This window comes from Heloderma suspectum, chromosome 4 (assembly GCF_057233095.1).
Source record: "Heloderma suspectum isolate Gila_16-S chromosome 4, 16-S_ref, whole genome shotgun sequence".
In the NCBI taxonomy this organism is placed as follows: Eukaryota; Metazoa; Chordata; class Lepidosauria; order Squamata; family Helodermatidae; genus Heloderma; species Heloderma suspectum.
The window spans coordinates 26420728-26435168 of record NC_139461.1 but is presented as its reverse complement, the minus strand read 5'-3'; the positions used below and the strand labels follow the sequence as shown (position 1 = coordinate 26435168).

The window sequence follows — 14441 nt, the reverse complement described above, 5'->3', positions numbered from 1 at the left end:
CTCCAGTCATCTGGCACTTCACCCGTCCTCCATGATTTCTCAAAGAGAATAGACAGTGGTTCTGAGAGTTCTTCTGCCAGTTCCTTTATTACTCTTGGATGCAGTTCATCTGGCCCTGGAGATTTGAACTCATTCAAAGTAATGAGGTGTTCCTTGACCATATGCCTATCGATCTCAAGCTGCAATCCTGTCCCTTCAGCCTGTACTTCACCTTTGCCAGGGGGCTCATAGACCCTCTTTTGGGAGAAGACTGAGCCAAAGTAGGAATTGAGCACCTCTGCCTTTTCTTTGTCATCTGTTATCGTTTTGCCATCCTTATTTAATAGCTGAACCACCATTTCTTTCCTTTGCCTTTTACTATGCACATAGCTAAAGAAAACCTTTTTGTTGTTTTTAGTATCCCTTGCTAACCTCAGCTCGTTCTCAGCTTTAGCCTTCCTGACACCATCCCTGCAATTCTGTGCTACCTGCCTGTACTCTTCCTTTGTTTCTTGGCCTTCTTTCCACTTCCTATATGTGTCCTTTTTTGTTTTCAGGTCATCTCTAAGCTTTTTGTGAAGCCACATGGGCTTCTTCTGTTGTCTTCCACCTTTTCTTCTTGTTGGAATTGTTTGTAATTGTGCCTTGAGAATTTCCTTTTTAAAAAGCTCCCACCCATCTTGGACTCCTTTTCTCGTTAGCATCACTCGCCATTGGACCTTACTGATCATTGTTCTGAGTTAATTAAAATCAGCTTTCCTAAAATCCAGGGGATGCATTTGACTACACTCAGCTTTTGCTTCCCTTAGAACCAAGAACTCAAGTACAACATGGTCGCTTTCCCCCAGAGTTCCTGTAACTGCTACTTTATCCACTAAGTCATCTCTGTTGGTTAGGATCAAGTCATGGCTGATCCTCTAGTTTCTTCCTCTACTTTCTGTAGGAGGAAGTTATCCGCCACACAAGTCAGGAATTTCCTGGAGGAGCCATGTTTTGCAGAATTTGTCTCCCAACAAATATTGGGGAAATTGAAGTCCCCCATTACTACTACATCATGCTCCCTTGAAACATTGGCTATTTGCTTTTCAAAAGTTTCATCCTCGTCTTCTCTTTGATGGGATTGCCGGTAGTAGACGCTGACCACCAGGTTCCTTTTATCCTTTGCTCCATTTATTTTGATCCAGATGCTCTCGATGGGGCTACCAAGCTCCTTCTCCTGTATTTCTGTGCAGAGATATGTATTTTTCACATACAGTGCAACCCCACCTCCCTTTCTGTTCCTCCTGTTCTTTCTGAACAAGTTATATCCTTCAATTGCTGTTTTCCAGTCATGAGAGTCATCCCACCAAGTTATACCTTGGTGATAGTTATACCTATCAAGTCATAATTTCCCTCTTGTATTAAGAGTTCAAGTTCATTCTGTTTGTTTCCCATACTCTGGGCATTAGTATATAGACATCGAAGACCATGTGCTTCATAGTCTGGCTTTCTTCCTACATGTGTCTGAAGACTATGATTGGGTGCTATCAGAGCTGTTCTCTTTGTTGCGGTGCACGCACCTACGTCCATTGTTACCCCCAACATTACATCTCCCTTCCCCATAGGATTCAGTTTAAAGCCCTCCTGATGAAGTTCTTCATGCTGTGGTCAAACACATTCTTCCCATCCTTTGTGAGGTGCAACCCGTCCCTTGCCAACAGCCCATCTTCCAGGAAGTATAGCCCGTGGTCCCAGAATCCAAATCTCTCTCGTCAGCACCACCTTCGTAGCCAGTCATTCACCCGGAGTATTTTTCATTCCCTTTCTATCCCTCTTCTAACTACTGGAAGGATGGATGAGAAAACTATCTGGGCCCCAAAGTTCATGAGTTTCCTTCCCAAAGCTTCAAAGTCTGACGTGATTTCTTCGTAGCTCCGCTTGGCAGTATCATTTGTTCCCACATGGATGAGAAGAAAGGGATACCTGTCAGTGGGCTTTATGAGTGCAGGCAACCTTTCAGTCACATCTCTAATCCATCCTCCTGGGAGACAACATACCTGCGAGTCCACGGGTCTTCGCGACATACTTGGGTCTCGATCCCACGCAGCAAGGAGTCTCCCACTACTACCACTCTTCTCTTCTTCTTCTTGTAGGCCTGGGTTTCATCACCTCTGTTTGACTGACCTTCAGCCTCTTGCTCACTCTCATCTTGGTTCCCCTGTGATTCTTCCTCTGCAGGCTGTCCTCCAGTCTCATCCGCAAGTACCTGGAATCGGTTCCACACCTCCACTGCTTCCACTGGTGCAGAGTGGCATCTAGTTCTTCTTCTCCTGTCACCCTTTTCCAAGGAGTATCCTCTACTCCATTTTTCTTCACCTCAGCATTTCCCACTGCCTCAGCTTGCTGTTGCTCTTCAAGCTTCTGGTCTTCCCTTTGCTGCTGTAGTTCCCCCATTCTGTCCAAGAACTCTTCGTATTCTCTTATTCCCCAGGGGGTCAACAGTCACCGCTCCAGTCCACTTACTTTTTCTTCCAGCAGCGTGATCAACTTGCACTTGTTGCAGGTGTAGGCCATGTTGTTCTCAGGCAAGAAAACAAACATTGCACACACCTTACAGGTCACCACCACTGGAGAGTCCTGTCCTTCCATAGCCTCTTTTCCCTTTTTGTGTCTAGCTTTGTGATTGTTCTAGACTAGCCTGTGCCTGCTCCTCTACTCAGTAGAGGTTAAAAGCAGAGTCCCGCTCTTAGCCTCTGTCTCCTTTGTCTCTTCTACCACTGCAACTTCCCTGGCCAACTCCTGTTTGCTCCCCCTGTTTGCTCGCTCTGGTCGTTTGCTTGCTTCTGTAGTCCCTGGACCAGCTGGAGCAGCTCGCTCTGCCCTGCTCTGCTCAGCTGGGAGGCGGGAAACAGAACAGGTTCCCAATTCCTGCTCTAATAGCAAACTCAGCTGTTGAGTGCTGACTGGACTCTAGGTAAAACAGGGCCACTGAGAAACAAGACAGAGGTATCAGCGTGCCCTGGGAACTGTTCTCTGCCAGTTGTTAAAGATTTTTGTCGTCATTGTTCCTGCAGGCTTTTCTTTTGTGAGGCATTATTATCTACAGTCAGGGCCAGAAATATTGGAACAAGGATAACTGTTTTGGCAGTTGGCCTCTGTACACCACCACATTGAAGTTGAAAGGAAACACACCCAGATGGGAGCGAAGTCAGGACTTTCCGCTGTAATTCAAGGGGTTTTGGCCAACTGCCAAAACACCTATCCTTGTTCCAATATTTCTGGCCCTGACTGCATCTAATTTGATTTTAACTGCAGATCCTGTCTCCTTTATTGACTGTTCTGTCATTTTTTCAAGGTTGTGATTTTTATTGTTTTAAGCTTCCCTCAGCGGTGCATTTGCACCTGAAGAGCAGGATATCAGTATATAAATTAGATCAAATCAAATTCAGACTCATCTGCAGTGGCTCAGTCCCAGAACCTGTTAAGGCTCACTCCAGGAATATGTGAAGTACAACTGAAAAACTCTGAGCACTTTCAGACAGCCTTTACTACTGAGTAACCAGAAGCGAAGGGTCCTGTATCTAAGGTGGCCACGTACATGTCACCTAAACGGAGGGCAAAAGAAGGTGTCAGTTTGCCTAAAATTTTCATACGCTAATTGATATGTATAGGTGCAAATTTAGTAAGAATTATTATAACTTAAATAGAAGTGCAGTATATGTCACCATAATAGGAAAGGCTGTGACCACTGACCAGGTGACTTGCTCGCTCAGTCTGCTGTTCAGTTGCTAACTGAGGATGGCCTATTCCCAGGCCCCTCCTCTCCTGGCTTCTTATGATTCTTTATCTTTATACCAGACTTGAACCAAACAGTTCTTCAAATAGAGGATGCTTTCAAAAAGAGGACTGTCCTCTGGTAGCCCTTCAAATAGAGGACTGCCCTCTGCAAAGTAGGACACATGGCTACAAAACTGGTTTTTCATGGGAAAGAATTGGGGTTACTCTAATGCAGAATTTTGGTTTTTGGTTTTCTTTAATGCAGAATACAAACTCATGAGGGCTTAGAAGCAACCTCTCATTCTCCACTGCGATCAGGCTTCCTGTTTTTTCCCAGGTCAAAGTCAAGAGGTGCAGGGCCTGCTGAGAAATGTAGTCAGTAGAATCAGCAGCCCATTCCTGAGGGGCTGAGCAACCTGTTGCCCTTGGGCTAATTTCAAAAGCCCTCTGCAAGCATACTTTTGTGATCTGTCCTGCCCCTGGCAGCCTCCTAGGCAGGGCAGGAAAGAGAGGGGCAGTGAGAGAAGGAGAAGGGGTGACAGAAAGAGAGAGGGGTAGGGTGGGGGAAGGGGTGTCAGAAAGAGAGAGGTGGGGTGAGAGAAGGAGAAAGGGGTGTCAGAAAGTGAGGGGATGGGATAAAAGAAGGAGAAGGGGGTGTCAGAAAGAGAGAGAGAGGTAGGGTGAGAGAGGGAGAAAGGGGTGTCAAAGAGAGAGAGAAGGTGAGAAAAGGAGAAGAGAGGGGTTGAGAGAAGGAGAAGGGGTGACAGAAAGAGAGAGGGGTAGGGTGGGGGAAGGGGTGTCAGAAAGAGAGAGGTGGGTGAGAGAAGGAGAAAGGGGTGTCAGAAAGTGAGGGGATGGGATAAAAGAAGGAGAAGGGGGTGTCAGAAAGAGAGAGAGAGGTAGGGTGAGAGAGGGAGAAAGGGGTGTCAAAGAGAGAGAGAAGGTGAGAAAAGGAGAAGAGAGGGGTTGAGAGAAGGAGAAGGGGTAACAGAAAGGGAGAGAGAGAGCGGGTGATAGAAGGACAAGGAGGTGTCAGAGAGAGGAAGAGAGAAGAGAGTACCTCTGTCCACTTTTGGCTCTGCCTCTGCCTACTGCTACCTTTGGGAACGTGGCCCTTGACAGAAAAAAAGTTCCCCACCCCCATACTGCAGCATATGAGTCTTAAATCCACTCTTGGTAAAGAAGAAACTAACACGTTAAGCAAGTTTTTTTCTCTGGAATTTGTGTTTTATGTGCTATTTCCCCTGAAGGAGAGCATTTTACTCACAACACCTTGGGAACTGGAGCGGTTTCAATAAATTCCTGTACTTTGTTGCTACTAATTATGCCAGGGTGTTGCCCTTTTAGTGCCTGACTAAAGGAAGAGGCATTGCTCAGTAGTAGAGCACATGCTTTGCATGTAGAAGTTCCAGTCCCTGGCAAGTGATGTGACAGACCTCTACCTGAGCCCCCAGGGAGCCACTGCCAGTCAGAGTTGATGATTCCGGGCTTGGTGGACAAATAGCCTGACCTGGTATGAGGCAGCTTCCTGTGTTCCTATGACTTTGATAATCTTTTGTGCTATTTATGTGAGCTTAAATTTATTCTTAATGTAAAAGAGAAAGTGGAACAGAAGCATTTATGATGGGAATGAGCATTCTGGCCAATGCAAGTTTTACGCTTACATTGTGCAAGCTGGTATAAGCAAAAACAAAGCAAAAACTCTGGTGTGAAAGGGTCCTAAGTCTTTCTATAGTATGTAGCTGTTCATGATTGTACAGCTGCATTTTTAGAAATTCAGAAGGCTGACCCCAGATATAAAATCAAAACAGTGGTAATTCTGGTAATATAAAAACACAGAGTTGGAAAGGAACTAGAATGGCATCAGAAGGCTCAATGGAAGGAATTTTAGAGAAGAAAATGCTTTGCTTATTTAAAAAAAAAAAGGCAAAAAGAAAGCATCATACATTTGGTCATTGAAGGGTGAGATGCATTGGAATCTCTCTACAACTCTTGTGATGCAGTAGAAAGCATACCAAACAAAGGGGAAGGTGATAGTCTGGTTCCAAAACTATGAATGAGTGTAAGGAAAATTGTAAGAGAGTCCAGAAAAGTTTTCCTCTTTCCGCATAATTCTCTCTGGTTTGCTTTGGACAGTGAGCCCTACCAAGGAGATAAAGATTGTCTCGGCAGTGAGACGGAGTAGCATGAGCAGCTGTGGCAGCAGCGGGTACTTCAGCAGTAGCCCAACAATCAGCGGCAGCCCTCCGGTACTGTGCAACCCCAAATCTGGTAAGGCTGCTAAGGCATATTCATGCTAGGGCCAAACTTAGACGTGATGTTAAATGCACCTTTGCATTTAATTCATGCCTATTAAAAAAAAAAATACAAATAGCATCTTCTGTGGGGAGGCTGATCATTGTTGAGATTGCCACAGGTGGAGACAGGGAGTTTAATCGTTTTCTCTCCTGCTGCAGTCCTAATGAACATCGCTCCTCTGAAGTTGCTGCTTGCATTGAGAGGCAAGCTAATAACCAGCTTCGGAGGAACAATTTTTGTCAGGACTACAGCAGGGGAGGAAAGTGTCACTACAGTCTGCCGCTTTCCCAAGAATTCTCTGGGTGACTGCAGCTTGTAATTTTAAAATTGCGCATACTAAATGCAGGGATGCATTTAATGTCGCGTCTAGTTTAAACCTTGGAAGATATGTAGCCAATTTAGCCTTGAGACTAGCCTTAAGAGAGCAGTGGTGCCTTCGTTGTTACGTGAAGGAATGTGCTTTTACAAAGACCAGTTATTTGTTTGGTCTTTGCACTGGTTTATGCAATGTACGTTCCATTTCTTTTTCCTTTTATATGTTTATATTGAAAAATGGAAAATGTGAACAAAATAAAATATAGTGTGTGTATGACACCCACCCCACCCCACTCCACTCCACTTTATGGAACAAACAGTGAAAACAAATCACCAGGTTTAAATGCTGTGTCTAGAGAACTTTAGACAAAGCTGGTGGCAACTGGGATCAGCTGTATGGCTGATTCAGAGTTGAGCTCTATGAACAGCAGCCCCATGTGATGTGTCTCTTGCAGGCCTGTACCAATTTGGGGCTGAGGGTGGGGTACTGCATGTTTGCATGTTAATAAATCCTTCTCAAAAGCAGCATGTCAGGGCAAAAGCTAGGCTAGAGCCCTGACAAGCTAGGTTGGAAAGTGCTGGGGTATTTAAATGAGGGGGCCTTCAAATATTTTATTCCTCCGCCTGTAATTGAAAGGGGTCTAGTCCACCAACGGATACATCACATTAGGCTGATGATGTAGCATGAAGCAGGGCATGGCAACCGCTCTTCTGAATATGTTCGACACTTGAAGCCTTTGCAGTAATACGGTGAAATGAACACTTAAAAAAGCAGGGGGTGGGTGTGATTAGAATGAATGTGCAAGTGCTTCATCACCTGCTCAAATTCAGCCTGCTTGCAACCAACCCACCAAGATGTAGGCATGCCTCCATTCCTTTCGTGGGCTGATTCGCCCAACTGGCAGCAGCATCGCAGCTGCTCTTTGCACTGACTTCAGCACACTAGTGGCATGCGAAGAGGCAGTCATGTGGAGGCCACCGGCACATAGAATTCAGCGTATGTTGACTTTGAGCATGCCTCTCTGAACACTGAGCCAGCATGGCTAGAATATGGCTGTCTGCTAAAAGTAAATGCGTGCAGAGTTATGCACACTAGCAGCCTGTGAACAAATACTTACGCAGCAGCATGGTGGCTAAATGGCCCCTTCCAACTCTATGACTCTATGTGTCACATGCCGATTGATGTCAGCTTGAGCAGGCACTGTCACTGGTTGTGAGAATCAAACTTGAATCAGCTTTTAAAAACCCAACTTTTCTGCCCAGCTTAAGGTTGTAGATCAGTCTGTAATTCTTCTCCATTACTCAGATGAAACAGCAGTGGCACAAAGGTGAAGACATGTGATTTATTTGAGCTGTTAATGAAACAGGGCGGCACATGAAAGAGGAAAGCAACAAAGCGATAACACTGTGAGTTGGAGGAATTATGAAATATTTTCAGCCATCACATCAGCTCATAGTTGACAAACCCCTCTTTAACAAGACAAAAGCTGTCATATTCAAGCTTGTTTTCTCTCAAAGTGATTTCCTGTCTCCAGAAAGATAAAAGATCACCCATTTGTGCTGTTCTTCCTGAAATTTAAAAAAAATGCTTCAAAGGAAGATTTGAATATCAAAGAGTAAGGTGGTGCTCTCCTTTCTCACATCAATCTTTGGTTAAGCGATAACATACTCAGTGTGTTGTGAAGATGTCTTCAGTACCCCCTACAAAAGCATTAACCTTTGGACACGAGGGCACCCCAAAGGCCTCTTCGGCTCTTTGATAGATAGTGCTTTCATGGTGCAATGATTCCATAATGGCTACTCATTCATTGATCTTTCCTTATGGTTGCTCTTGCATTGTGGATACATTGCACTTTCCCAGCAATCAAAGCGTGATATGTTGTCACTGGGAAGTTCCAATGATTCCTTCCTTCCACATCTACCCAGCTTGTACACCAGGTGAAATATATGTGAGGATACTCCTATGCATCTCTAAGCTAAATCCCAGAGATTTCCATGGGACTCACTCTGAAGTAGGTGTGTATAGGGCTGAAGCTTTAATGCTGTGTACAACATGGCATGGGTATCTATTGGATAGTTCCTGTGATGTCACTCATGGTGAATAGCACAATTACCTCTTTGTTATTTATTTAATTATTTTAATTCCTTAGAAGCTGTACACTTAAATGTGGGAGTACACATGTAGCCCTTTAAAAAAGGAGCAGCAAAAATCAGCAACACTACCCCCTCCTGCAGTAGCAGTGCCCTGACATTTTATTTATTTGTTTCTTGTGGGGAGAGAGTGCACTACCATCTGCCACCCCCACCCCACCACACGCACGTGATCTGGCAATGGCAGTGACACTACTCTACTGTATAGTCTTTCAACACTTTGTAAAATGCTTTGGGAGCTCATATACCTGAAAATCAATCTATAAATGGTTAAAACAAAACAAAACAAAACAGTATTGATTGATTGATTTGATTTGATTTGTACCCCACCTTTCTACCAAGAAAAATTGTACTCAAAGTGGCTACATTCCACAAGGCAGTACAATTATGCTTTTTTAAAAACACACACACACAATGACTGCAATCTTTTGCACATTTACTTCGGTGTAAGCTCCTTTGAACTAAGGCTGGAACGATATATTATGCCTATGAACACAGGTTTCCATCTTCGTGATTGCCAAATGCCATAAATGCGAGAGTGAAAAAGACATTTAAAAGGGTGGGTGGTATGTAACGTGTCCTTGGCCAGCTACTTTTCTTCTGCAGCCCCTTGCCCACGGTTTTCCCTCCATCTGAGCTTCTTTCCAGTCTTGGTGTCCAGCTGGAAATAAAACCAGATTCGCACAAGCCTCCCTGATCCTCACATTTAAGACCATGTTAGAGCTTAAACCATGGAGAATGGGCTAGTCCTTTTTATAAACATGACAACTGAAATGGCTATTTCCAGTGAAATTTCTATTCAGTTAGAAAATAATTAGAAAATAGTTAGAAAATAAATAAATAATTATTTATTTATTATTTACTTCTTACATTTATATCCTGCCTTCCCCCCCCCCCTTAAGGAACCCAAGGCAGCGTACATAATCCTCCTTCTCCTCCATTTTATCCTCACAACAACAACCCTGTGAGGTGGGTTGGGCTGAGAGTCTGCGACTGGCCCAAAGTCACCCAGTGAGCTTCCATGGCCGAGTGGGAACTAGAACCCGGCTCTCCCAACTCCCAGTCCAACACTCTCACCACTACGCCACACTGGCTCTCTTTTAGATTTTCATGGTACAGTTCTCAAATGGGATTTGCAGTTTGCTCTCCCCTTCTCTTAATGACCCTTTGAATGCTCTCTTTGCAGTTTGCTCTCCCCTTCTCTTAATAACCCTTTGAATGCGCTCTTTGCAGTTTGCTCTCCCCTTCTCTTAATAACCCTTTGAATGCTCTCTTTGCAGTTTGCTCTCCCCTTCTCTTAATAACCCTTTGAATGCTCTCTTTGCAGTTTGCTCTCCCCTTCTCTTAATAACCCTTTGAATGCTCTCTATGCAGTTTGCTCTCCCCTTCTCTTAATAACCCTTTGAATGCTCTCTACCCATCTTAGATGACACGGGGCTAGCATCCACCATGGTTGGGGAAATGCTAGGACACTGGCAGGCCCATTGCTATGAGCACGGCCTCCACAGCTGATGCAGCCCAGCTGGGTGGTGGCAGCACTGGACAAGTCTCCAGGCCAGCACAGCACATGTATACTGGCCAGCCAGTACATGTACAGGGGCTGGGAGCGCCACTCGGGTCCCAGCAATAGGGACTAGGGGACAGCCTGGACGTAGAGCCAGGTGGAGCTGCCAGCTCACATGCATGCACAGTCTAGCTCAGCCATATTAACAGCACTCGCCCAGCCCCTCACATATGTGTGTCAGGGGCAGGGGCAGCAGCATTAACATCAAAGTGCCAGCAAGTTCATGTGCCCGACAAGTGTTTTACATTTATTTTGGTAGATTGGAAGGGTTTAAAATGATGTGACTAGGACGTGGTTTTTCCTTTAAAAAAACCCCCACCATGGTACAGTGCTATAGCGCTGTGACACTCTTTCATCTAAGCAGGATTTTGCCAATATTTCTTTAAAACATTATAGTTGTGAAAGCATTTTAGCAGCGATTGAAAGATCCCTTTTTAAATAATTAACATGGTTATGAAATGGTGTCCACCGCAAAGGATGCGGAATGCCTGTTGGGCTGTGATAGGTTCACCTGCCCGATATATTACTACCCATATAAAAATCATACCGCTTAAAAAAAAAAAAAAGATGGAAGAGTAGCGCTGAGGGAATTTACACCTGTGGAAATTCTGCTGTTCTTCTGTCCTTCTCAATAAAGCTGGCCTTTCTGCAGTAAGACAAAGATGGAAGAAGCACTAGGAAAACACAGAATTATAAATTGATGACACCCCATAAAATGTGTTGAACCTGGTGATTCCACACTAAACACCTAGTGTGGAAGCAAACCCAGCTTCCAGGAAAAGCTTTCATTGAACATCCTCCCTATATCGTTACAGTGTTAAAGAGACCAGTGACTCCTGATGAACTTCTGATGCCTGGGGCTCCCTATGCCAGGAAAACCTTCACAGTATGTCTCCATTTCACACATTTATTTGCTGTTATTCATGACATTTTGACCATATTTTCATGTAAACATTTTTGAAGTGGTGTAATCTCTCCTAATTACATTTCTTGACGTGTGTGTGTTAACACTTCAGTCAGAGGACATATCAGTGGCGTAATTTTAGGGACATGACAGTGGTATAATGTTAGGGCTTAGAGTGAAATGGCACAGCAATAATATGGTTCTATAAGAGTCAGTGGCCCTAGCCTATCAATCTGACTAGATCTATATTTATGTATACTGTTATGGCTGCTGGTTGACTATTCTTTTATTAAGCTTGAATGATCAGTTGATATTTCATCAGTGGGAGCTAATGACGGGAGGTGGTGTCCTGGGGATCTCAAGAGAAACCTTGAAGGAGGTAGCCAAAAGAGCTGAAAAACACGACTGCCCTGCATTGTAGTAGTAATGGGGGACTTCCATTTCCCCGATATTTGTTGGGAGACAAATTCTGCAAAACATGGCCCCTCCAGATAATTCCTGACTTGTGTGGCAGATAACTTCCTCCTACAGAAAGTAGGGAAAGGAACTAGAGGATCGGCTATCCTTGACTTGATCCTAACCAACAGAGATGACCTGGTGGATAAAGTAGCAGTTACAGGAACTCTGTGGGAAAGCGACCATGTTGTACTTGAGTTCTTGGTTCTAAGGGAAGCAAAAGCCTAGTGTAGTCAAATGCGTACCCTGGATTTTAGGAAAGCTGATTTTAATAAACTCGGAACAATGATCAGTAAGGTCCCATGGCAAGTGACGCTAATGAGAAAAGGAGTCCAAGATGGGTGGGAACTTTTAAAAAAGGAAATTCTCAAGGCACAATTACAAACAATTCCAACAAGAAGAAAAGGTGGAAGACAACAGAAAAACCCCATGTGGCTTCACAAAAAGCTTAGAGATGACCTGAAAACAAAAAAGGACATATAGGAAGTGGAGAGAAGGCCAAGCAACAAAGGAAGAGTACAGGCAGGTAGCACAGAATTGCAGGGATGGCATCAGGAAGGCTAAAGCTGAGAACGAGCTGAGGTTAGCGAGGGATGCTAAAAGCAACAAAAAGGCTTTCTTTAGCTACGTGCATAGTAAAAGACAATGGAAAGAAATGGTGGTTCAGCTATTAAATAAGGATGGCAAAATGATAACAGATGACAAAGAAAAGGTAGAGGTGCTCAATTCCTACTTTGGCTCAGTCTTCTCCCAAAAGAGGGTCTATGCCCCCCTGGCAAAGGCGAAGTACAGGCTGAAGGGGCAGGATTGCAGCTTGAGATCGACAGGCATATGGTCAAGGAACACCTCATTACTTTGAATGAGTTCAAATCTCCAGGGCCAGATGAACTGCATCCGAGAGTAATAAAGGAACTGGCAGAAGAACTCTCAGAACCACTGTCTATTCTCTTTCAGAAATCATGGAGGATGGGTGAAGTGCCAGATGACTGGAGGAGGGCTAATGTTGTCCCTATCTTCAAAAAGGGTAAAAAGGAGGATTTTTACTCCTCCTGGGAACTACAGACCAGTCAGTCTGACATCAATCCCTGGGAAAATTCTGGAGCAGATCATAAAGCAATCCATCTGGAAGCACCTTGACAACAATGCCGTGATTACTCGAAGCCAACATGGATTTGTCAAGAACAAATCCTGCCAGACGAATCTGATCTCATTTTTTGATCAAGTAACCTCCCTTGTGGACTGTCGGAATGCTGTAGACATCATATACCTCGACTTCAGCAAAGGTTTTGACAAAGTGCCCCATGATATCATGATAAGCAAACTAGCTCAAAGTGGGCTAGATGAAACAACGATCCAGTGGATCCACAGTTGGCTACAGAATCGGACTCAAAGAGTGCTGCATTTTGGGCTGCATTAATAGAAGCATAGCTTCCAAATCCCGGGAAGTACTAGTTCCCCTCTACTCAGCACTGGTTAGGCCTCATCTGGAGTACTGTGTCCAGTTCTGGGCGCCACATTTTAAGAAGGATGCAGACAAACTGGAGAGGGTTCAGAGGAGGGCAACAAAGATTATCGGGGGACTGGAAACAAAGCCTTATGAAGAGAGACTGAAAGAACTGGGCATGTTTAGCCTTGAGAAGAGAAGACTGAGGGGAGATAGGATAGCGCTCTTCAAGTACTTGAAAGGTTGTCACAGAGAGGAAGGCCAGGATCTCTTCTTGATCATCCCAGAGTGCAGGACACGGAATAATGGGCTCAAGTTACAGGAAGCCAGATTCCGGCTGAACATCAGGAAAAACTTCCTGACTGTTAGAGCAATACGGCAATGGAACCAATTACCTAGGGTGGTGGTGGGCTCTCCCACACTGGAGGCATTCAAGACGAGGCTGGACAGCCATCTGTCACGGATACTCTGACTTGGATTCCTACATTGAGCAGGGGGTTGGACTCAACGGTCTTGTAGGTCCCTTCCAACTCTACTATTCTATGATTCTATGATTCATCTGCAGGGTTGAGGCAAAGGGGAAGCAGAATCAAGTTGATGGCAGTTTAGAAGACAGAGATTGGTGGGAGTTTCTACCTAGTTGGTTCATTCACAGGACTTCCCCATTGCTGTCCAAGAAATTTTCTACCTTGAAAGAATTCTTGTTTGCTTCCACCTATGCCATCTGCATGTTTGTAAATAAAGCAAATGTTACAAAGATGCCATTAGTCTCCAGTGCTCTCCCATCCAAAGGAAAGTCAGTTAAGTGGCACTGCCTTGGAGCTTCTCACTGTAAGGTGTAACTATATTTATGACATTGTTGACTTGCCCTCTGATAGGCTCAGAGGGTGGGGAAGGGCACCCACATGGAAAGTAAAATGCTGCATGCCTTGCGCTTTCATCCCAGGAAGCGGCAGGAAGGTATTTTTGTACCCTCTTCCTGCATCCACACAGGACCTGAGAGTACAGTAGGCCAGAAAGAGTTATCTCCTGTTGCCCAAATAACAATGGTTCTGTTATACCGTCTTGCAAGTTTCTTCAGAACTATCTTGTGCACACAGCCTGAGTGTTGCTCCTCCTTTCTCTCTCATATATGACAGCTGCTGTGCTGCAGTCAAGAAAAGTATCAAACAGAGTTATTGTTCCTGGAAATGGCAAATCCACTGCAGAGCTTGATTCTCTCCACCCCAGGCAGTAGTGCTTTAAATTGACCCTTCTCCTCTCTGAGGAGAGATTTGTCCTGGGAATAAACTATATCTTTGCACCACTTCTAGGAATGAAAATTAGCCACAGGTATCGATGCAGAAAATATATCTGCCAATCAACCAATGCTCTATTTTGCATTTCCTCTGCAGGGACCAAGCAAAACAAACGATCCCTCTTTGTAACTGGGGGCTGTTGTGGTTAATGGCTCAGTTTCCTGGATAGTTCTGTCATGTGCACCTTGTGAATTTGCTAGCTAATTGCAATGAATGAATCTCAGTTTTAAATGAAACAGTGTTAATGGGCCGGAATGACTGGTCAGGGGCCAAGGC

The 14441-nt window shown here is 44.5% G+C and overlaps 1 protein-coding gene across 3 annotated transcripts in view; it reads left to right on the top strand.

The window, feature by feature from the left end:
* Positions 1-14441, top strand: part of DEPTOR (DEP domain containing MTOR interacting protein) — a 115966-nt gene that overhangs the window by 76686 nt on the left and 24839 nt on the right. For 2 of the 3 annotated variants that reach the window (XM_084848881.1, XM_084848883.1), the window contains exons 7-8: positions 5872-6006; positions 10879-10949. In XM_084848881.1, the coding sequence (XP_084705007.1) occupies positions 5872-6006; positions 10879-10949 (206 nt within the window). The remainder of the gene's footprint in view (positions 1-5871; positions 6007-10878; positions 10950-14441) is intronic. The other variant, XM_084848882.1, reaches the window with a different exon arrangement.